The sequence below is a fragment of the Pseudoliparis swirei genome, chromosome 8 (assembly GCF_029220125.1).
Source record: "Pseudoliparis swirei isolate HS2019 ecotype Mariana Trench chromosome 8, NWPU_hadal_v1, whole genome shotgun sequence".
Taxonomy (NCBI): domain Eukaryota; kingdom Metazoa; phylum Chordata; class Actinopteri; order Perciformes; family Liparidae; genus Pseudoliparis; species Pseudoliparis swirei.
The window spans coordinates 4,034,282-4,059,677 of NC_079395.1; the positions used below are offsets into that span (position 1 = coordinate 4,034,282).

The 25,396-nt window shown below is 41.3% G+C and overlaps 1 protein-coding gene across 1 annotated transcript; it reads left to right on the plus strand.

Annotated features, from left to right (window-relative positions):
- The first annotated feature begins 918 nt into the window (after positions 1 to 918).
- On the plus strand, positions 919 to 24,200 carry vipr2 (vasoactive intestinal peptide receptor 2). The gene is made up of 13 exons (XM_056421527.1): positions 919 to 990; positions 3,752 to 3,857; positions 5,962 to 6,075; positions 8,807 to 8,898; positions 13,977 to 14,074; positions 15,678 to 15,810; positions 17,040 to 17,190; positions 18,317 to 18,377; positions 21,826 to 21,895; positions 22,376 to 22,467; positions 23,347 to 23,476; positions 23,609 to 23,650; positions 24,027 to 24,200. Exons 1-13 carry the CDS (start codon positions 919 to 921, stop codon positions 24,198 to 24,200), a joined length of 1,335 nt encoding a protein of 444 aa, XP_056277502.1.
- Positions 24,201 to 25,396: the final 1,196 nt, after the last annotated feature.

Genomic DNA, 25,396 nt, shown 5'->3' on the forward strand with positions numbered 1-25,396 from the left:
AAACTGCAGGTCGAGCGTGAAATTGCATTGTAACCGTTGTTTTGCTGTAATACTGCATCGGTAATGGTGAGAAATGAAGAAAAAAATCTTAACTCAAGATCTTATCATTGCAACATCTTGAAGTCTTCCCCAGCAGATGAGTGTTGAAAGCTGTTTGGAAAAGAGCAGGCTGCTTTGAGTAAATACTCGGCTTTGTTGATTTAAAGAAATACCTTCAGAAATATATGTTTGACGGATGCTTCTGCAGCAATTAACCTCTTTGGAAGCCGCCATTCATTCTAAAAGTGTTTATTCTCTCTGACGGCCATCGGGGTGGGGGGGGGCTCCTGAGGTGGAAGAAATAAGTCTGATTGAATATAGTGTCTATGGACAAATGACCCTACTTCTCACTTGATTTATTACCTCTCATCTTAATTGCTAGTTCCAAAAACCAAGATGGCGGTGGCCAAACAACTTTCTCCTGGTGTGAGGGAGCCACGTAAGAAATGGTTTAAATTCCCTTTAGACAAATAGACCATATTGCGAGGTATACTTTAGTGCGGGCTTATTGTGATTAACAGGCCACCGATACTACCATCTACGTCCCTCCTCCGAACGTCCAAATGTGGTAACTTCGTTTATCGGATGCAAAATAAAACAACAGGGCAACGGCCGCGATCTCCGATTGGCCGAAATAGCCGAACTCGAGGTTTAATAACATCATGACGTCACGATTACTACGTCCACTTCCTATATCCAGGCTATGATTTTAAACCCATACAACACACGATACACGAAAACAATAAAACCAAGAGGACCGGATGAGAACGATCTAAGAAATCCAATAAAGAAATGAAATGATGATGAACAATAATACAATTAATCTGCGAAACGACGACATTGCATGACAACGAGTGATGTAAAACAGGTACCGGTGGGATGGATCCGTTAGTCACAAGTGGAAGTTGGGGTTTCCGACTTGAAACGTTGCTGGAATGCAGCAGGTGTCTGGTGAGCGTCTTCTTGGACTTCGCCGTACCTCTATTGGTTTTTGTCTGCACTGCAGATCTGACACTTAAAATGCATCCGTTAGATGTGACCACGGAGGCTTCGCAGGCCCACTCGGCTTGCTCCTCGGTCGGCTCCTGCTGTGTTAATCTGATCCGGTGAGTTGTAAGCAGTCGGCTCCTGAAGCTAATGTTGATGGCGTCCAGCAGCCACATTAGCATTCATAAAGCTGAGACTCATGGGATACTTTTATAAATAAACCTGCGCCCACTATTATCTATTTGTGAATTTATACAGAGCCTTTTATGGTAACACTGCACAACGTGTCCGTGTGTTGGCTATTGCAATATTTTGCACATATTAAAAAAACTTGCCGACATCCAGGTCCTTCAGAATGTTTTAAAGTAGGGAGTAGAATGTGAATTCTCTCTACTGACCACCAGGGGGCGACTCCTATGGTTGTATATAAGTCTATGCTTCATGTCTTCAAGCTGCATTCTCTCTACTGACCACCAGGGGACGACTCCTTTGGTTGTATAGAAGTCTATGATTCATGCGTTAAAGCTGCATTCTCTCTACTGATCACCAGGGGGTGACTTCTTTGGATGTATAGAAGTCTATCCTTCACCTGTTAAAACTCTGACAAGTTCGCTTTCTTTTTGAACTTCTGGAACATGGAACACCAGAAACGGCTGCGGCGGCACTGTGATAAATATGTGGCTCCTGCATCAGGGCTGCGTGCACACACACACACACACACATAGAGAGCTCTTAGACAGGTGTGGGAATGAGGACTGCAAAATGTCTTTGACTTCAAACACCGCCGGTCTGAGTAGAAGTGGACTGGAATAGGAATGAGAACTGTAGAAGCCACTAAAAGCCGCATCTGGCACACATTGAGATAAAGACGTCAAATAAATCTTCTTCCACGTTCGCGCGTAAATAAAATGTCACTTTTGCTGGCTGCTGTAAAACACCAGTGATTCAGCCTGGTGTGCATCCAGTTTGGGAATTTTGTTATCCTTTTTCTTTTCTTCTGAACGTTGAACCACGGTGATGCGGTCTCTGGTTTGTCTGGAAGTAAATATAATAATATCTGAGTGTGAGCAGAAAGAGACGCCATGACTGAGAAACTCATTCCAGCGCTGTTTGATTGACAGGTGTCCTTTGGGGGGAAAGTGCAGCGCAGAAAATAAAAAATAAAAACAAGCAAACACAAACTTAATAACTATGTGTAGACTCATATCTCATATTCATGGCCTACTTCATTTCCCTGTGGAGCAACATACCAAGTAGTAAAAGCCTTGGAAAGAAAACAAAGGTTTAATATTCTGTAAACTTTTTGATTTGGCTGCAAAATATTTACTCAAATGAAGATTTTTAAGACCTCCCGTTTCTGAAGCGTCTGAAAGTGGACGTTCCTTCTCGAGGTCAAACAAACACAGGACTTTCACCCAGGAGAACTCTGTACGCGTTTAAAAAACATAGTTATTGTAAGTTACTTTTGTAGGATTAACTATTTAATTTAAGTTTCAGTCTTTTTGGACATCTCAAGCGCTTTTAATATTCTTAGTATAAAATAAGTATTGAGACAAAGTTTCCAACCTGGTGGACAAACAAAGTTATTGCATTGTCTTGTATTTTGGTTACACATAACCTTTATTTAAACATAAGCATTTAAACGTGTAGTTAAAGAACAGCGTCACATTGAAATATAGTCAAATGCTTTCATGTAACGTGACCTGTGTGTGTGTGTGTGTGAAAGGGTGGTCCTCACTTCCAATGTGAATTTACTCGGTCCTCAGTCCGATGCCCATAAGGGGATGTGTGTGTGTGTGTGTGTGTGTGTGTGTGTGTGTGTGTGTGTGTGTGTGTGTGTGGGTGTGTGTGTGTGTGTGTGTATTTGGATGAGCGATGAGCAGGAGAGAGGGATCTGTCCACCAGGAGCCATTTCAAATGGTGGGGATCCATTTATTGAGGGGGCGGGGCATAATTTGTACCTTTTTTCACATTCTCCTCAGTAGCAAACAAAATGGAACCAACAGCTACGTTAAAGGAGTTTTGGGCGACGTTCAAACTTACTCTTGTAAAAAGTATTTTTTGGGGCGAGAAACTAGTGAAGCAACTACTAAAACCAAGATTTGTTTTAATCAAAGCAAATATTGAGATAAAAATACAATCTTTTATTTCCTCATGCAGACTCATCGTAACACACACACACACACACGCACACACAAATATTAAAATATGTGGAGTTTGCTATTTGTCCAGTCTCTGTGATTCCTCTGCAGGATTATAGTCGCTCACCGACCCTTAAATTAATCTGCTTCTCCAGGTTTTAAACACACACACACACACACACACACGCACATACACACACACTTTTATATATATACTGTATATAAAAAAGAATAAATAGAGACGTGGAGCATTGGTCTTTTTTTAAATCTTTCAATCATAACCTTCATTTAACAATTGCACAAACTAAATATGGACATCTATACAACGAGTTCATTTTGAAACAGAGATTAATTATTCACTATTTCAACATGACTTATTGTTATTGAGTTTTGCCGTTTGTTGAGGACGTGATTTAAAATGTCTCAAAACATTAATGAAGTGTTATAAAAGCTTCTGTTTCAGTACCTGTGGTGGTCATCACACCTTTCGACACCTTTTTGTAAGACTTCACAAAAAATTAGCATTTCAGGAGATAATCGTCCCGTACATATTCTCACATTACCGGATGCTTTCCCCTCCGCAGGTCGACGGGCGTCACCCCACCTGTAACTTCCTGCTGGAGGTGGAGCGAGACCAGGAGGAGTGCGTGAGGACGCTGAGGGAGGAGGACGCCACCGGCAGCCACAAAGGTGCCCCGCCATGCACCGTCACTCACGAGTCATCTCGACTGCACCTCCTCCAGGAGCAGGAGGCACCACGTGTGGAGCTCAGATCCTAAAACACGAAACACTGAGCCCAGAGTAGAGTTTTAATATTAAAATCCTCTGTGATGGGCGTCTTTCACCTGATTCAGAGGTTAACCGCTCGGCAAATTACGTGAATTTGTCGAAAAATCTAGCTTTTAATATTGCAGATGGGATCTTTGCTGTCGGATGGGGGGAGGGGGGAGGGACTAATGACAATGGCAAGCTGAGCTCTCAGAGCTCTCAGAGCTCCCAGAGCGCCAACATGATGCAGTGTAAACAACAGTGTGTAAACCATTTTAAAATGGATGAGAAGACGACGACACACTAAGCCCGCCGGCGTCGCTGTCTTCTTATAAGAGGCTGAAAACGGCTCGATGTGAAAGGGTGAAGACATTCGTGAAGACACAGTTATCACAAAATATACACTACCGTTCAAAAGTTTCGGGTCACCCAGACAATTTCGTGTCTTCCATGAAAACTCACACTTTTATTTATCAAATGAATTGAACATTTCAGAGAACATATAGTCAAGACATTGACAAGGTTAGAAATAATGATTCATATTTGAAGTATTCATTTTGTTCTACAAACTTCAAGCTCAAAGGAAGGCCAGTTATAGCTTATATCACCAGCATAACTGTTTTCAGCTGTGCTAACATAATTGCACAAGGGTTTTCTAATCAGACATTAGTCTTCTAAGGCGATTAGCAAACACAATGTACCATTAGAACACTGGAGTGATCGTTGATGGAAATGGGCCTCTATACACCTCTGGAGATATTTCATTAGAAACCAGACACTTCCACCTTGAATATTAATTTACCACATTAACAATGTATAGAGTGTATTTTTGATTAATTTAATGTTATCTTTATTGAAAAAACTGTGCTTTTCTTTGAAAAATAAAGACATTTCTAAGTGACCCCAAACTTTTGAACAGTAGTGTATATTAACGTGTTTAAAATGTTTGGGGGTGAAAAGTTGCTTTCAATATTCATGGTTGAAATAAGTGGTTTAAAGTGGTTTGTTCCTGACCTTTTGATTTGGTTCATGATGAGGCTCCACCGACGCTCAGCAAGCACATCTTTTAACGTGTGTCCAATTCATTTCACGATGTGAGTCTTTAATTTTTATTTAATAATTATTTTTTTTACATCCGTCTAAAAAAAAAAAAAGACATTTTAATCACGAGTCCTCTGACTCCGACCCTGCAGGCCAAACAATGAGGAAAAGAAACGGGCCGATTCCGTCAAGCTTTAAAAAGAGAGTCGGGAAAAGTATAGGACGATTCCGGAATAAAGGATAAGAAGAAACCTTAGAACGGAGGAGGAGGAGGAGAAGGGGGGGGGGGGGTGCTGCTGCTCTGCATGAGCTTGCCTCTGAGCGGATGGAATCACTCGGCGGGTCGACGGGCTTTTCTCTTCATGCACTGATGAGTTTGGATGTTTTCCCCCAAAGACATGTGTCCCCCTCCTTCTTTTGTGTGTGTTGCTTCCTTTCCTTTGCACTCTCACTTCCTTTTCAAACCCACCTTCTTTCCTTCAACCTCCTTCCCCTTTTTTCTCACGGAGGCGCATCCAACCGGTCCGTGTGGGTTCAGGCCGTTTACAAGGCATTAGACACACAATAGGAGGTCAAAGGTCCGAGCTATAATAAACCAGAGAGTCGGTGTCCTCGGCCTCTTACTCTTCTGACGTTGAAAGTTTGCTATCGGCCCGTTAGAGTTGGAAGATCTATTTGGGGTTTTTGATACCGGAGGGTGGGTGAGGAGCTTGGTATCCATTCCATCCTCCCCTTGTATTCTGCACTGGGAGGGTCTAGAGATCCTCTACATGTGTGTCCTGTGAAAAATCATCCCCAAAAAATGTCCTTTTAAAAAAATCTACAAACCAAAATATGGATTTTATGCAAATGTGACCTTTTCCGCCCCTTTGACGAGCCTCCTGCTTAAGTTTAAATATGCACACACCTGCACGACGAAAATAATGAACCTCTCTCATGCGTCGCCTCTCACAAAGCCGCCTTTCTGTTTTGTTCCCCCCGACAGAGCCGGCATGCAAAGGAACGTGGGACAGCATTGCATGCTGGGAGCGCACCGAGATCGGAGAGACCGTCACCATCTCCTGTCCTCGAGTCCTCACGACGGTATTCGGCAGAAACGGTGGGTTTCTCGAGCTGAAGCTGAACTGTAATGTAGGTTCAGTGTGTGTGTGTGTGGTTGTGTGTGTGTGTCCAACACCTGGGATCTCGGATCACACTGTGAATAAAAACTAGATCTTGAGGGTCGCTTAACAAAAGAAAAGAAGGTCTCAGCACACGGTCCATTTATCCCGTGTCCCGGAGCTTTTGATCCCATCACACATGAGTTTCGCTCCTTTAACTGTTTCCACGATTTTTCGTGAACCGATGAGTCTCCATGTCCTCGTTTGCTCCCTCGGTTTTTCTTCTCCCCCGCCACTGAGCAGATGGCGTCTCGTATCTCCGCTGCGAGGCCGAGCTCTTGATTGATGACGCCGCGTTATGTAAGCGCCCAGCGGGAAGGCTCACAGCCAATGGGCTCGCTCGCAAAACCCCGAAAGAGAGTTTCTACATTTACATCTTCCGAGGAGGTTTACACAAGATGAACGTCGGCTGGAAGCCGTTTACACTGGCCAACAAAAAATGATTTATAATCGTGTTTATTCCTGATCCTGTTTTTATCAATATCTGGCCATTTTTGGAACTGGCCGCTGTGGTTGAGATCATTGTTCTGAGATTAGATGTTTACAGTTTACAGTCGGCTGATTCTATCTACAGATGGATAATCCAGTGGGATTGAACAATACATCTGATTCATGGTGAAAGAAAAGAAGGAGGAGGAGGAAGATGAAGAAGAAGGAGGAGGAGGAGAAAGAAGAAGAAGAAGAAGAAGAAGAAGGAAGAGGAGGAGAAAGAAGAAGAAGAAGGAGGAGGAGGAAGAAGAAGGAAGAGGAGGAGAAAGAAGAAGAAGAAGAAGAAGAAGGAGGAGGAGGTGCAGGAGGAAGAAGAAGAAGAAGAAGAAGAAGAGTTCTGATAAACATTAGATTTATTTATTTCTGGGACTTTTAAATTTAGACACATTTATCAACAATTGATTTCCATGTAGTCATCAGAAGAGTTCAGGGAGGAGATTGATCATAAACTCACTAAACATGTTGAGGGTCCTTGAACCCAACACTGGTTTATTATTAACGCTGGGTTGTATTTTAAAAGCACATCCTATGTTTTTATACCGGAGGAATGATGTCTTTGTGGTTGTCTGTCCGCCGCCACATCCCTGGAGTCGAGCTGGATGATGAGGCTGAGGAGATGTTTGTGGTCAAAGGTCACCGTGACCTCCCAAAACACATTATTTTTTCTTAATTCAAGAATTCATATACTAATTATGACAATTTCACACAGAAATCGTACAATATAAAATGATGGATCGGTGGCATTTTGGAGAGACACAGATGCAAAACTTCTGATTCTAGTTTTAATCTACATTTTGAATCTATACATTTCATAAGAAAACAAAGTTGACTAATTAAACCTGGACAGTTGTTTTATTTACCATGTTCAGGAACATTAATGTCCTCTGATCGTAATAAAAACATGTGCAGCGAGGCGGAAGTGTGCCGACGTTATTCCAGCTCAGTGAGCAAGAGGATGATCTTGAGGATGATCTTCATGCTTTTTATACATTCTGGATACTTCCAAGGGAGATGAACTCCCAGTGCACCGCCGCGATTTCCCTCGGGAGTTCAATACCCACGTGTCTTCATGTCTGCATTCTCTCTACTGTCCACCAGGGGGGCGACTCCTCTGGTTGTATAGAGGTCTATGAGAAGGTTTCAAGTCTTTAATACAGTATGCTGCTTTTTTTATTTGCCGTTCTTCTCTGTCTTACAAATCCCAAGGATTTTTTTTATTTCAATAACTTTCCGTTAAGTCATTATCTTTTGAATGAGGTCATTCTTAATAATTCAGCTCGGACATTTTATGGATTGTAAGAATGATATCGCTAATGAAAATAATAGTAATGATTTAGCTGCAGCTTTACTCTATGTTCATACCACACACAACCTTCAGTTCTCCTGAGTGAAGTGTCTTAAAACCTGCATTCTATCTACTGTCCACCAGGGGGCTCCTCTGGTTGTATAGAAGTCTATATAAATGAATCTACTTCTCTCTTGATGTATTCCCTCAGTAAACATTGTAAACATGAGTTTATGTCTCAATCTCTAGTCTCAAGTCTTCTTCTATACAGCATGATGTCATCATTTAGTACATTATGGTCATTTAGTCAAACAGACCTTAAAGACGGAAGGATTTAGGGGCGGGGCTACAAGGTGATAGTGTGATCACACAAGGGGAGGAAGACCGTAAAAAGTTTTAAATTGGTGGGGTTTTTTTGGCGGGGTGGGTGTGATCATTTCTCTCGGCTTTCGCATTTTCTATTGACAAGAGGACGAATCCTTATGACTTTGGGGATCCTCCGTGTTTTTCCTCTAGCGCCACCAGTCGGGTCACATGTGTGGTTTGAAGTGAAATGGCTCAACAACTATTGCCATCGAAAAGATACATATGTCCACATGTTCACATTTTAATTGTCATACCTATTGTTTATCCTTTAATTCCACCGTTAGCGACATCGAGTCTTAATTCTTTTAATGTCCAAATACATGTTTGTGTACAAATACCTGCACAACTAATCCTCATCGCTCCTGTCCTGGTTGTCCGAGCGGATTGGCATGTCATGAGTGAGATGCGTTAAAAAATAGCCACTCGGAAAACCGGAATAATCCCCACAACGGACGGACGTTACCAGCTCATATTCAACTGACTCCAGTGTGAGGATCAATCGCTACCGTCTCTCTTCGTCTCTCTCACAGGTAACATCAGCAGGAACTGCACGCCGGCGGGATGGTCGGACGTTTTCCCGAACATCACCAGCGCCTGCGGCTCGGACACCAGCCAGGATAAGGTGCGTTCACTGTCTTCATCGCCCCCTTGTAAATGTCAGCGGGAAAGAGGGAGAGCTGGAGGTTTGTAATCGACGCAGCCTGCAGGCGGCGGCTGTTCATTAACAGGGGATCCTTAAAAAGGTCAAATCTGCTCAACAACAGTGAGATGCACGTTTAATATATGAACTGTTTGAGTAATGTCGTGAGTCCCAGAATGTGATTATAGTGGCATTTAACCTCTAATGAAACATTTAATCCTAATTTTATTTTAATGTTCTTAATCCTTTCCAAACACTGAATAGTTGGCAGTGGAAGCCTTAATGACCAATGTTAATTCATGTTTTTAAAAAACTGTGATACGAGGAGTTATCACAGTTTTTTTACATTAATTTAATAATTCAACATAATTTGAAGCTTTTTCCGACCCAAATTACAATTTTAAAAAACATTTTAAACACCCACGTTAGTGGTAGGCGATAGTTGTTAGATGTTCATTTTATTGTTTTTTCAGATGATATTTCTGCGGACTGTTTAATTAATATTGCAGCGACAGAACCTCGATTCATATTCGATCGGACTGGTTTGATCCGAGATAACAAACCTCACCGCCGGTGATGGACAGTCGCGTTGGAATTTAAAACCTGAACAGATTCAGGTGTCTGTGAACAATTTATACGTTTTTTTAGAGATGAACCCAATGTGCATTTCCCAAAATATTCTGCTTCCCGAGGACGATTGGGACACCGTGTTCCGGGCTATATAGGAGGATCATAATAATTGAAGAAATTGAAGTTTCATTTTGAACACCTTATATTTACAATGTCACTTAAAAATAGATTTCACAAATTGCCTAAAGCATCCTCTGCTTTATGGTCTGTTTGACTCTAAATGACCATAATGTACTAAATCAACATAATGCAGTATTTAAGAACACGTAAACTAATGTTTACAATGTTTACTGGGGGAATAAATCAAGAGAGAAGTAGAGTAATTTATATAGACTTCTATTCAACTAGAGGAGTCGCCCCCTGGTGGTCAGGAGAGAGAATGCACACCAGCTTCACTCTGCATAGCTGTATATTGCCGCCTGTTTTTTAAATTGAATTAAGAGAAGCCTTTTTATTCTTATTTTTTGAAGCTTTTTTGTTGTAACAACTAAATGTAATCAATACTGTCACAACCGTCCCGCGGATGAGCGGACACACTTTGTGATGCTATCAACCAGACGCGCTAACACGAGCAGCAACAGAAAGTAAGCTTTAAAGCAAAATGTTTATTTTGTCGGACAAAACAAAAAAAACAACAGAAGAAAAGTAATAAAGCCAAGTATTGACTTACTGCTGATTTTTTTTTTTATAACTCGGTGAAATGCGGTGTATGGCACAGTCCCCACACTCAGGATAATCACAAGCAGAATACGTGAAGTTTATATCCTCCTCAACCCGAAACAGTTTCAGGGGGGAAGCAGCCGAACGACAATGTTTGTCCTCGTTTGTCCTGCACGGTGATAATTGCTGCTCTCTCGGTGCCGAGGGTCAGTTTGGGTCGCGACTGTTCTGATTCTGAATCCCCCCATTGTGCTCGTTAAACCGGCTGCCTCACCCCCCCCCCCCCCCCCCTCATCTCTCACTCTTTCACTCTCCTGTCTTTCACATCTCCACCTGCTCCCTCTCTACGCAATACACCCAAAACACCCTGAACACAACACTTTGCGTCTGTTAGACCCCCCTCCCCCTCCACTCCCCTCCCCTCCCTCCAACACTTTGCAGGAAAGTAGAAGACGAAAAGATGCATCGATTTAGTTTAGTTTATTTTTTTAAATTTTGAAAAGTACAGAAACATAATGTCGATAAATAACCTAATTATTTGAAGCCTCTATATATTATTACAATATCACATTATTATAGAAAATAACAATTTAATACAGATAATATATGACAAATATTTTCTTTTTAACAAGACATGATATATAATAACAACACATTATCAATAACAGCAAATAAATATTTAAAAAGCTGAAATACTTCAATAGCTTGAAGATTTAAAGGCATCTGTGATCTTTAGTAAGAGAAATGTCAAACCAGACAAGTAGAAGGAATCTGTTATTTGGGAGCAGCAGACGAGGTGTTGTTGAACTATTACACTCTGGCACATGGAAGATATAAATAAATAAATCCTTGTTGAACTGGAACAAAAAATCAGAGGATTAAATCCCAGTGTGGAAAAACTTCAGTTCCCTGGTTACATGTTTCTGTATCTTTGGCTCAGCTAGCGGTGACGTACTCAGCAGCGAGTTCACGTATAGCTCCGGTTCGTACGATATCTTCGGGAAAAAGTACTTTTTCTATGAAAGTCCAGCAACATTTGTCACCTTTCTCAGGAAAAAAAACAAAGAAACGACAATTGGGTTAGATAATGAAGTGACGTTACTGAACTACGCAAATTGCGTGAGGATTAAATATCCGTTCCGAACTTCTTGGTTTACCCGATGGGATCAAGCCGCCTTCTCCCGGCTAGAAGATCGACTTCGCCCCCTGGCCAGTGCTTGATTTTTTGTTGTTGCTGTCTTTATACTTCCTCGTTCATGATTGCGTGGATATCGTAGGAACCTTCATATGAGGATACTTCGTTAGCTAACAGCTAACGGAAATACAAGTAAACTCTCTGCTGAGTACGCCCCCCACACACATTAGTGTCTCGCCAGGGGTTTAGCCGGTTGTGGGTTGTATTAATTAAGTCACACAACACGGCGTTGGTTGTTGCAGACACACCTGGCCCGGATCGGCCCTCGGCTGAGTGCACCTTTTCTTTAGATGATTTCAGGAGGCAGAACACGATTTAATTTTATCTCTCTCCCTCTCTGGCATGCTAACGAACCTCGTCCTCCATCTTGTGCTTCAGAGACGATTCAGGTGCGACTGCAGACTTTATATATTCGGACATGAGAGCAAAATAAATAATAATAATGTATTTAATTTAAATATCACTTTTCAAGGAACTTAAAGATACTTTACATCACATAATAAAAACGGCATAAAATCGAAAGAATAAAAGTCACTAAAATTACCATAAAACAATACATTTAAACAAATAGAACGTAGAGGGCACAAATTTCCAATAAATACACATTTCGAGTCCGAATGTGTTCACACAAAGTGCGCACGCACACACACTGACACGCACACAAAAAAGAGTGTACCTGTCCAATTACACTAAATGTTATATTTGATATCGGACCTTCTTTTTTTTTCTCGAATGAACACTTTTGATCTCAAACACAAAACACCTTTTTTCTGAGAACGCGAGATAAAAGGACACACACACACACACACACACACACGGAGGTCATTCGTTTGGCACATTTCAATCTCCGCTTCCGTTTCCAACAGGAAATTATCTGTTCTTCGGTTTTTCATGCCAAGAAGTTTTCCCAAAGGCAAAAGCTCTTTTCCTTTCTCTCTCTCTCCCTCCTCATCCTCAGCACCGTGACACCGTGAGTCAGTGAGTCGGTTCTGATCTGACTCAAAGCTTATTGCATCACTAAGTACAGTATGTCGGAGCACGTGTGCCACACATTGTGTGCTGGCGAAGTCTGAAAATAAATACATAATAATCCCACAAAGAAGAGAAGACATCCATAAGGTTCAGTGTTGACAGCCAGAGGAAAAAAATCTGGATGTAAACCCATTACTTTATGTTTAATTATGTGAAATAAGATTTTCTCTCAGATTGGTGTCTTTTGGGTGAAATGTTTTAGGAATTTTGCCGGTATTTCCTTCTAGACTTCAACATATTTTTTTCCCTGTCAAACACAAAACAATCAGTCTGCTCATTTTTGGCAGTTTGTTGTTTTTAGTGTTTTTTTCGAGGCATCTTTAAGTTCATCACTCTGATCAATTTATTCGTATTTCACCGACATATTTTCTGGCAGGAATTTGTTCTTTTCGTCTCCTTTAAAAAAAAAAGAAGACTTCAGCCCTCTCAGTGTTTTTTATTGTCTGAATCAGCTTTTATTTCCTATAAAAAGAAGAAAAAAATCTGAGCTAGTTGATTGGAGATGAAATATTTCACAATACAGACAGGAGGAAGAAGAAGAGCAGCAGGTTGCAGAGTGGAAATAACAGGTTTGTGGGTGGCGCCATCATTTTTTCTTGTGAGGGTAGAGTGACAGCAGAACTATGAATATGTGACGGCGCATTTTAACAAGATCACAAACATTTACCACCCAGAAAGCTAACTACGGGCTCACGGGAAAAGATATGTGTTCACAACCTAACTGCTGATATTTCTTTGGCCTTTACCTAAAAAAAATACATCCCTCTTTGCTTTGTGAGCGTCCTCAAAAGAAAGGTGCCATTTGGTTGCGATGCAAGATTTGACAAGATATTTTTCAAATGATTATTCTTGTGAAAGAAAATATGATGGTTGAGAAAAAAAAGTAGGACAAAAAACATGATCTGTGTTTTGAAAATGATCAAATGTATCATCAAATAGGTTGTGTTCTGATTGGTCTGTGGTTCTGGAGAAAGTGCTTCAGTCTTGTATCTTGGTCTTCACGTGGAAGACATCTCAATAGTCAAGGGCTTGTCACCTCTCTCTCTCTCTCTCTCTCTCTCTCTCTCTCTCTCTCTCTCTCTCTCTCTCTCTCTCTCTCTCTCTCTCTCTCTCTCTCTGCATCAATTGCCATACTGCCGTCATTTTAATCATTTCACATTGCTGATGATTTTGATTTACTTAATTTTATTTTCCCTTTGTATCATTCTATCATCCGTCTGTCCTTGCATCTGTTTATTTTTTTTCAAGTTCTGTCTTTAATATTGTCAAAACAACATCTATACTAAAGCAGAACATGTTTAAAATGCAATCTGTAGTTCAACGAAACCAAAAAAATGCGATCGTGACCTCATAAATCATCAAACAATGAAAGAAGGGCGCATCCTCTGGGGAGCAGGGATGTGCTCGTTTCACTGCATCTGCCCTTAAGATGCTGATTGTACTCACATAAATAGAAATGGGTTCTCCAAAATGATAATAATAACATATATAGAGAGAGATGAATAGCTTGTGAAGGATAATGTCGCTCTTTCTGTCTCTGCAGCTGGTCTTCTATGTGGTGGTGAAGACGTTGTACACTCTGGGTCACAGTCTGTCTTTGATCGCCCTCACCACGGGAAGCGCCATCCTCTGTCTGTTCCGGTAAGACCTGGTATCACCGTATCATCACATGAAATAAAAAAGCATTGTGGTCACCGCGTGGAAGCCGGGTATAAAATACCAAACTGTCACAAACTAGTGGCCCTATTAGGACGGGATCGCTTCAACAGACTGTATATAACGACTCTAGTGTCGTCCTGTCAATCACCTTATAGCCCCGCCCCTAAAGCGTTCCCTGCTTTATGGTCCGTTTGACTCTAAATGACCATAATGTACTAAATTATGACATCATGCTGTATAGAAGAAGACTTGAAACTAGAGATTGAGACATAAACACATGTTTACAATGTTTACTGAGGGAATACATCGAGAGAGAAGTAGTCATTATATAGACTTCTATACAACCAGAGGAGTCGCCCCCTTGTGGTCAGGAGAAAGAATGCAGCTTTAACACGTGACGCATAGACTTATATACAACCAGAGGAGTCGCCCCCTGGTGGTCAGGAGAAATAATGCAGCTTTAAGACATGAAGCATAAACTTCTATACAACCAGAGGAGTCCCTCCTGGTGGACAGGAGAGAGGTTTTAAGATACTTCCGCAACGGCTTCACAAAACTGGAGACGACACAACTTCCACGCCTGTCATCGTCGTCTTTGATCTCAAATTTAAAAAATTAAAACTGTCCCTGCTGTGTAAAGATCTTTGACAATATGAAAACATAACCGGCATGGAGAAGAAGAAGAAAGAATACCTTCATTATTAACAGAAAAGAACAGCTGATCTTTTAGCTCTTTGTCTTCATGTGCAGATTTACATTGCAGCCGAGTCTGAGGAAGATCTGTCAGATTAATTAGTTTGTAAATGAACAGTGAACTGGCAAATCACCACACTTTCATTTCCCTGATTTATCTTTAATTGTCAACAGATGTGTGTTTGTGTGTGTAAGTGTGTGTGTGTGTGTGTGAGAGCCTCTATGTTTAAGGCCTAATTGGATTTATCTTCATTCAGTTTGTTCATGTAACACGTGTCATCAAGTAACCCACGTGTCATCAAGTAACACACGTGTCATGTGTAACACATGTTATCAAGTAACCCACGTGTCATCATGTAACACACGTGTCATCAAGTAACCCACGTGTCATCATGTAACACACGTGTCATCAAGTAACCCATGTGTCATCAAGTAACCCACGTATCATGTAACACACGTGTCATCAAGTAACACACGTGTCATGTGTAACACGTGTTATCAAGTAACCCATGTGTCATCATGTAACACACGTGTCATCAAGTAACACACGTGTCATCAAGTAACACACATGTCATCATGTAACACACTGTGTCATCATGTAACACACGTATCATCAAGTAACCCACGTGTCATCAAGTAACCCACGTGTCATCAAGTAACACACGTGTCATCATGTAACACACACACGTGTCATCAAGTAACCCATGTGTCATCAAGTAACACACGTGTCATCAAGTAACACACGTGTCATCAAGTATCACACGCGTCATCGTGTAACACGTGTCATGTAACACATGTCATCATGTAACCCACGTGTCATCAAGTAACACACGTGTCATCATGTAACCCACGTGTCATCAAGTAACACACGTGTCTTCATGCGTCTCTACAGGAAGCTCCACTGCACCAGGAACAACATCCACCTCAACCTCTTCTTCTCCTTCGTCCTGAGAGCCGTGGCCGTGCTGGTCAAAGACGACATCCTCTTCGACCGAACCTCGCAGTGCTCCAGCCAGCCGTCACTGGTGAGGTCATCGGTGAGGTCACCACCTCAGTCCGCCGCCGTGAGAGCAAAGGAAGGTGGTCTCGGTGCCACGCTTTCCAGCCTCAGTTTGTGAAATGAAACGTAAATGTAAATAAGGTTTTTACAGAAATGAGACGTAATAAAAATAAAAAAATGTTAGCTTTTTACGAGCTGCTGAGCTTCGTAAGTATCAGGAATCTGAAAGTAATTTATGTGGTGAACAGATTAAAATGGGGACTTTAAGTGGCTTTTTTTCCCAAAGTCGCCGTTTCAATCCACTGTTGTGAATCCGATGGTTGGGATCTTTAAATTATTTAAATAAATAATTACGTCATTTGAATAAATCATTGGGATTGAAACCAGTAGAGAGTGAAGAACAATATGATCCATTGTGGAGGAGGTAGTATTGTATTATACAGGGAGGTGTTCGTTGAGACCTCGGAAATTGGAATAAATGCGGTGGACGAAATAGTAGAAACAGCCGTCGGGAAAACAACTACATTTTCAACTGAATCTTCCAAAATGAAGCTGAACCCGTTTCTACAGAAACGAGAAGATGAACTGATTCATTGTCTGTATTATTAGACTGTATTAGTTTAAAAAATGGCTACAGGGTGAGGTTTTAATTTAGAAAGATAATCAGAGGATTTATATTTAATCAAGTTTAATTCATTAAAAATTGCCGTCCAAGGAGCTTTCCTTCAACCACAGCTGTACACGAATATTACCTAGATAACTATGGAAGTAATGGGGTATCGGGGGTTAAGATTCCAACTATGAGACGCAACCTCCCCATCATCTCTTTTCTGTCACTCTTGAATAAAAAAAAAGGTTGAAGAACCTTTTAAAATGCTCCTAAAACCTTGAGGTTTGATCCTTAATCCGGCTTCCCTCTCCTCTAGTGGTCTTTGTTTGCTTTTTACATCGGAGAGGAAACGTCTCGGTAATAATTGAAGGAATAACCGTCGGGGCGCTCTGATGTTTTTATGCTTTTATCTACTCACCGCTTGTAACGTCAGGATCTAGAAACTGAAGCTCGTCCTCCTGGTGAACTCACTCACTGCCCCAGTGGGAACAACCCTCGTATCAGGATAATTAGCTTCGTTGCCCGATTAAAAACCAACACACAGTCACACACAGCCCAGCAAAGAGAACCAGTAGCATGTATACTAGAGGTCGATATGGCACAATGACTCGAGGGTTCATTCTTTCCATTTTTGTGTTTTCCAGGTGGGATGTAAAGCCAGTCTGGTGTTTTTCCAGTACTTCATCATGGCCAACTTCTTTTGGCTGCTGGTGGAGGGTCTGTACCTGCACACGCTGCTCGTCGTCATCTTCTCCGAGAACAGACACTTCATCGTCTACATGTTCATCGGCTGGGGTGAGCTTCGATTTCAATTTCAGCTTCAGCATCTTTTGGAATTGCGATGTTTTTTAATGCTCAATCTCATGTTTTAAAGGTGTTTTAGCGAACGCGATCTCATGGCAATGCATATGAATAGCACAACATTCTCAAAATGATGTCATTTTTGAGTGTCATTACGACGCATTTTAGGATTTTCCTGTGTTATTTTACGCCATGTTGTTGCCGTGAAATGGTCGCGGTCATGTTTACTCCACAAAACCACAGAAGGATTATAAAATATGGGCTTGAAATAAGTATGCGCATTTATGAAGTCGTTTATAACAAGTGCCATTTTTTTTTAACCCCTTGCAAAGGAAACGATAGATATGGCATATTTGTGGAGTACATTGTCATATATTTGTGTCAATAACTTAATATCTTTACATAGTATTTCTAGTACATCATCTTTGACATTAAAAAAATATATGTACAGGACTGTCTCAGAAAATTAGAATATTGTGATAAAGTTCTTTATTTTCTGTAATGCAATTAAAAAAACAAAAATGTCATGCATTCTGGATTCATTACAAATCAACTGAAATATTGCAAGCCTTTTATTATTTTAATATTGCTGATTATGGCTTGCAGCTTAAGAAAACTCTAAAATCCTATCTCATAAAATTTTAATATTTCCTCAGACCAAGTTAAAAAAAAGATTTATAACAGCTGAGTGTTTGTCAAGGCTCAGGAAACCCTTGCAGGTGTTTCGAGTTAATTAGACAATTCAAGTGATTTGTTTAATACCCTACTAGTATACTTTTTCATGATATTCTAATATTTAGAGATAGGATATTTGAGTTTTCTTAAGCTGTAAGCCATAATCAGCAATATTAAAAGAATAAAAGGCTTGCAATATTTCAGTTGATTTGTAATGAATCCAGAATGCATGACATTTTTGTTTTTTTAATTGCATTACAGAAAATCAAGAACTTCATCACAATATTCTAATTTTCTGAGACAGTCCTGTATTTATGATATAGAATAGTTATATTATCAGACGGATACAAAAATAATTCAATTATGATATTTAAACAATATAAAATACAGATACAAAATATGTTTTCCTAAATCAGATCAACGTTTTCCTCGTGGCGTTTTTCAGGAATCCCCACGGTGTTCGTGTTTGCGTGGGTGATGACGAGGATTTATCTGGAGGACACGGGGTGAGTGTCGCCAACCAATCATGAACCAATCACTCATTAGATTTGGTATTATATGCACATCTTAATATCCCTCCATTGTATTACATAGATTAACTCATATCACAGGAATCTGCATGCCATGTTGTTGTCTATTTAATTAGCATCTTTATTTTATTTCGTCAATTTAATATATGAATGTCCCTCACACTCTCTTTGGAATTGTTTATTGTTTTCTACTTCGTTGTATGATAGGAGACGGGTAATTGTCAATCACATCAGGGACACACATTAATATTCAACAGGCGACGCATTCAATTAAATCAATAAATTACATTTCATCGATAATATAGAAGCCAGCTCTGTTTCCACACTATGTAGACGGATATCCCCCGAGTCAGAGAGCATTTAATTGGATAATTAAGTTGGATGTATTTGCGACGAGTTGCTGTTATTATGAACTTCTGTTGCACATTATTGCATCTCAACGCTGAGCGAGTCACACTGGAGTGGGCGTGTTCCTAAAAGCAAGGCTCAGCAAGGATGTAGCCGCATGGTGCGAGAAGACTTTATGGAGAATGATGAAGGTTCACCCTTTAGCTTGAGAATAGACTAAATAGATTTATCAGCTTTTGGATAGTTGATAAAGGTTTGTGAAATACAGTTAAAAGATCCAGAAAAAAGCTACACTTTAAATTCAAGATTATTTAGTTTGACACTTGAGCTGAAGAGTGAAATTGAGATTAGGACAAATATTAATTCTTTAGACTAGAATTTGTTGCTTTCCGATTTGTCTAAATTGAGTGTTTGATTGTTATTAAAGTTATTGCCATAAAATAGCATGAGACAAGTCTTGTATAGCCAACAAGCTTGAATATTTCATCATTAAAGGGTACCTGTAGTGCAAAACAACAACGTGCTACATCCATTCGGCGCATCAAATAAATCATATTTACCCCGCTGCTATTGTCAACAAGTCACGCATAGCCCGAGGATTTACATTTCTTTGTCAAAATTCCGAATCCGTGGGCGCAGCCATTGTGCTAGTTATTTACTCCAGCTCAAAGCTAACTATGACGTAGAGTCGTTGAAAGGAATTCAGCCAATCCGGAGCCACTTCTACACGCGTTGCTTCTTGGGATAGATCGGTGGCCTCAAGAATTACACAATCTATATCAGGGGTGCTCAATACGTCGATCGCGGCGACCTGCCAGTCGATCGCGGCGTAGTATTGGTAGATCGCATGACATTAAAAAAAATTGGCCCGCCCCCCTGTCACTTTCTCTATAGCGCCACATTACAGCAGAAGCACGTCATTTCTGTCTCTACGTGTTGCGTTGACAGTCCTCTGCCCGCCGTCTCGTGCGCCGCGGAGCTCCCGACACCGGTTTGCGCGCATCGGGACGGACGGAGCAAAGAAAAAGTCACTAGCACCCCCGAACATGTCGGCCGAACATTGCATCAATGAAAGACATCTCCAGCGCTGGCTTATGCGCGATGTAGCTATCAAGCTCACTCTTTTGTGTGAAGCAGATGAGGTCTAATGACACTATATCAGGGCTCTCAAGTCTCACGCATTGAGCGTGAGACTCACGCATTTCGGTCTTATCTCACGCACTCCCGCCACACATCTAATTCCTCACGCTGAAAAAACCTCTCGGCTATTTAATGCTTGAATGCAGGGGTGCTCAATACGCCGATCGATTGTTGAGTAGAAATAGTCACCAGCACCCCCCCCCCCGTCGACAACTCTTTTCGGCTCGATGCCGGCGCGCGCAACAGTCAGCTGTATCGGGTGCTGATGGAAATCTCACGCTTGCCCCTCTTCAAAACTTGAGAGCCCTGCTATATCATCGGACATAAGTTCGTGCTCTTTACAACAAATGCACTCTATGTCTGTTTTCTGTGGCACACATTTCCCACAACTGCACCAAACGTCCGCCGACTTGCGTGCACGGTCCGCACGGTGAAGCATCTGGACCGGCGGTCCTTCGGCATCAACTTCATCAGAATCATCGCTATCATCGCTGTCACAATTCACTAAATGGGGATAGTCTGCTTTTAAAGGTTCAAACAAGTATCCAGTTGCTGAATCAGACAATCTTTCATCGTCCATATTCTCAATCTCTCAGCATTTGTTTGCGAGCGCTCGACATTGTTTACATTGGTATCTGAACACATCCGCTGTGGCTGGCTGTCGATCTATCAACGATCTGACGTCACACCACCCGCGACATATTCAAGCTCCAGTGCAATGTCGCATGTCGGAGTTGAGGACTTTGAACAGCCTAAACTACGTATTGTTATTGAATACTGGACCGTCAGTGCATGAATACACTTTAGAAACACATTATCTTTTGATCTGGCTACATATTGTTTTGCACTACAGGTACCCTTTAAGGCCTTTTTTGTGAGAGTAATTTGCAGATGAATATATATTTTTCAAAGCTTTATTACTCTTTTCAACCTTGACAAAGGCAGAGCAGCCCAGACCCACTCCTTACCTTCTTACCTTTAACAATAAAAGCGCAAGACATACTGTATATTCTGTGTATTGTCTCAGAGCATTTCACTGAAAGGAAACTCAACCAAATATCAGTAGTTTTGGCTATACACCAATTTAGCGCAGACAGACAGATGCTGCTCTAGGTCAATAGGATCCTGGGAGTTTGCCCTCTACCTCAAGTTAATCCTCAAATGTCGCTTCCGGTATGAATAGTTTTGATGCATATTATTCACAGGGGAGTATTACGCATTTCCGTGCCCTTTATTCATCCCACCCCTCGTGTGTAAAGACCTTTCAGGTCTATAAACTACTTCATTTTACTGGTCAGCGTTCAAAGACCTGAAAGCATCTTGGTATGCAAGGCCTGTGTGGGTAAAGACAAGCTTGTGCTAACCGGGTTGGGAGCTGTTTTCCCGAGTAAAAACAGATCTTAAGACATGCCGATTGGTGCATCTTAATCCGCTGTATCCGGTTGAGGTGACGGAAACAAACGACGGAGAAGAGTTTCCCCAGCAGGGTGTCTGGAGCTCATCCTCAGAGAACGGAGCTCATCCTCAGCTCATCCTCAGAAAACGGAGCGCTGCTCCTCCATGTTGAAAAGAAGCCAATTAAAAATGATTTGGCCCACTGATAATGACGCCGAGCGAACAGGAGGGATTAGCTACTCCACTTGACTTGGATACATCTCGGGATCCTCAGGGTAGAGCTGGAGGACACGGCGGAGGAAGAAGGAAGTCTGGGTCGCCTTGCTTGGACCTCCATAAGTGGCCAGTGGATGGATTATTGACTTAGACTTGTCCCCAATAGATATGAGCCTTACTTTAAGACCAACTCAACCTCGCAAACTAGTTTTCCCACATCAAACTTTCTGGTCTGTCGCAGCCTGGTTCTCCTTCTGCTAGCAAGCAATCTACACTTTAATATACTCTATGAAATTTACATTACGCTTATTTATGGTGCCCTCAGGTGCTGGGAGACCAACGATAACCCCATACCCAACTGGGTGATCAACGGACCGATTGGATTCTCCATCATGGTAGGTCGAGGACCATTACCTGCTGTTTGTTTGCAGGTGATTCACATGCTTGTCACTTATTAAAGCACTTCCACGTGGAATTAAATGGATGATATAAAGGATAGATGTTTTGAATAAACGATAATTTACACTAACAAGTAATTGTCGTAAGATGTCATGCTTCATCGCAACCAGCCTTGAAGCTTTAAGCTCATAGTCTTTAAGGTCATGTGCTTTCTGCTAACAGCAGCTCTAGATGTTTAAAACCAATTCAGGAGCAAATGCCTTAAAAATGCGCCAGAGAAAAAGATATAAAGTCACTCAATTGTCTCTCTTTGCACTCACTCGCTGCCTTTCTGTCTCAACTTTCGGTTCATTGATTTCTGTGGGTAGAAAACTGTCCAACACTGCAAAAATAAAAAAATCTCCCCCCTGGTGGGTATTTTCTGACTCTTCAATCAATCTGATAGTTCTGTTGTTTTTCCTCCCCCGGTCTCCAAGGTCAACTTCATCCTGTTTATCAGCATCATTCGGATCTTGGTTCAGAAGCTGAGGTGCCCTGACGTGGGCGGCAACGACCAATCACAATACAGGTACCTCGCGAGGGACGCGGACGTTAAACCTACTCGTTTTTTTGTCGGTGTAAGCTTGTGTGGATAAGAGTCAGCAAAGTGGCATTACAAATATATATACGTATATAAAATAAAAAAATACAATCCGAGACACCCAGAACATTTGTATACATTCTGTGTCTGCAGAGATGAGTGACGCTAACGCTCATTCAACAAGACAGCGTTTGATGATGCGGCCTCCATGAAATAGAGAGCTGGGGGTGAAACCCTCTGTGCACACATTCTTACGAGATGCAGCGCCTCCTTGAGTCTTCGCCCTCGTCAAAGGCGAAGTGTTTAATCTTCAGGCAATTTCACCCTGCAGTGACATTTGAACTGTTGTGATACTACTAGGTCGATTCGGGGGCTGCAGGATCTTCTGATTCAGTGTGCACTGGTTTTTGAAGTTCGGCGAGTTCTGAACTTTCAGACGCATTTCAGACAACGAACCAAACTTTGTCCGATTGTATAGACGCTTATGAGAAAATGACTCTACTTCTCTCTTGATATATTCCCTCAGTTTATGTTTCAATCTCTCTAGTTTCAAGTCTTCTTCAATACAGCATGATGTTCATTTAGTAAATATGGGTCCATTTAGAGCCAGATAGACCATAAAGTGGAATATGCTTTAGGGGCGGGGCTTACTGTGATTGACAGGTCGATTTAGCGACCAGAGACGTATGTATACACCGCTTCCACGCCACTCCTCCGCATTTACAGCGGTAGTACACAAACCAATGGATATCGGAAATGCTGTGCTATGTATATTCCTTCCCAGGAGATCTTAAATAGGAACAAACACTGCATATTTTACGGCTTAATGGTGCTACGAATAACAATTCATTGTTGTTTTTCTCTCAGAAGGTTGGCCAAATCCACCCTCCTGCTGATCCCTCTGTTCGGGATCCACTACGCGGTCTTCGTTTCCCTCAGTGAATCCATCGCAGAGGCTTATAAAATATTCTTTGACCTCGCCCTCGGATCCTTTCAGGTACTTCCATCAATGCTATTGTCTTTAAAATGTATTAATTAATCTCTTTGTTATATATTTACTATTTAAAATGTTGAATTACTTGTGATGTTAGTGCATTTTCTTTAAGATTGCTGTGTTGTTTATCTTCAGGGTTTGGTCGTGGCCATTCTGTACTGTTTCCTAAACAGTGAGGTAAGCTTTACTTATGTGAAATGTGGCAGTGTAGAAGTGTTTATTAATATGAATTAGAAGTGAACACAGAGCGTGGCACTTTATAAATCAATATCAATTTCCATAAAAAAGTATTTCCTTTTTTAGAATTTTTATTTTTTTAGACGGAAAAAATAATATTCAGCTGATAACATGCTTCATTCCAATGTAGAAACATGATAGGCAGGAAATAGAGAAGCTAAAACAAATTCCATCATTCAATTTCTTTTTTCATTTCAAAATAATGTTGAATTATATCATTTAAGCACACATGTATTTAAACAGGTGGTTCAGTACTTTGTCCTGGAAAAAATATATTTAGTTAAAAACAACATATTTATTTCCCCTATTCCTGCAGGTTCAGGGCGAGCTGAAGAGAAAGTGGAGAAGTATGTGTCTGAACTGCCATCTGAGGAGAGAGAACCTCCTCAACAGCACCTTCGCCTCCCGGAACGGCTCCGAGCACACGGTGCAGTTTCACCGCAACTCCCGAACCCAGTCCATCCTGCAGTCGGAGACCACGGTGCTGTGAGGACCCCGAGGGATCTCTAGAAAACAAACAGTCTCCAGGTCGAATAGATTTTACAAGAAGATTTTAACACAAAGTTGAGAGGGAAAGTACCACACGGGTGGGAAACTGCACATCATCTCAAAGCGGATTTTGGTTTGAGCTTTACAAATCTCTGCAGGCCTTCGACGTGTACCTTACACAGCACCGACGCGTCCGATGAGGGTGTGCTTGTGTTCGGTGTCGAGTGAGAACCATTTCTATTCAGAGTTTTTCTATGGTGTAAAAAATGAAGAAAGAACGGAACTTGGGCGACTACATATTTGGTCCGTTTTTCCCTGCGCACATCTATGAGGCAAGAAATGTCCGTAATTTAACCTGTGTATGTTAAATCCATTTGTTAAATAACTATGAATAAATATGTTTAAGAGAAACAGTGCCATGCTTCTCTTCATGGGTAGCAGAGCTGAAGACTTTAGATTGAGGGATGGAGTTTCAACCGCTTTGCAGCCAACGCGCCACCATGTAGGGACATATTGACCATGTAGTGGACATATTGACCATGTAGGGACATATTGACCATGTAGGGGACATATTGACCATGTAGGGACCATATTGACCATGTAGGGGACATATTGACAATGTAGGGGACATATTGACCATGTAGGGGACATATTGACCATGTAGGGACATATTGACCATGTAGGGGACATATTGACCATGTAGGGGACATATTGACCATGTAGGGACATATTGACCATGTAGGGGACATATTGACCATGTATGGGACATATTGACCATGTATGGGACATATTGACCATGTAGGGGACATATTGACCATGTTGTGGACATATTGACCATGTAGGGACATATTGACCATGTAGGGGACATATTGACCATGTTGTGGACATATTGACCATGTAGGGGACATATTGACCATGTATGGGACATATTGACCATGTTGTGGACATATTGACCATGTAGGGACATATTGACCATGTAGGGACATATTGACCATGTTGTGGACATATTGACCATGTTGTGGACATATTGACCATGTAGGGACATATTGACCATGTATGGGACATATTGACCATGTTGTGGACATATTGACCATGTAGGGGACATATTGACCATGTAGGGACATATTGACCATGTAGGGGACATATTGACCATGTAGGGACATATTGACCATGTAGGGGACATATTGACCATGTTGT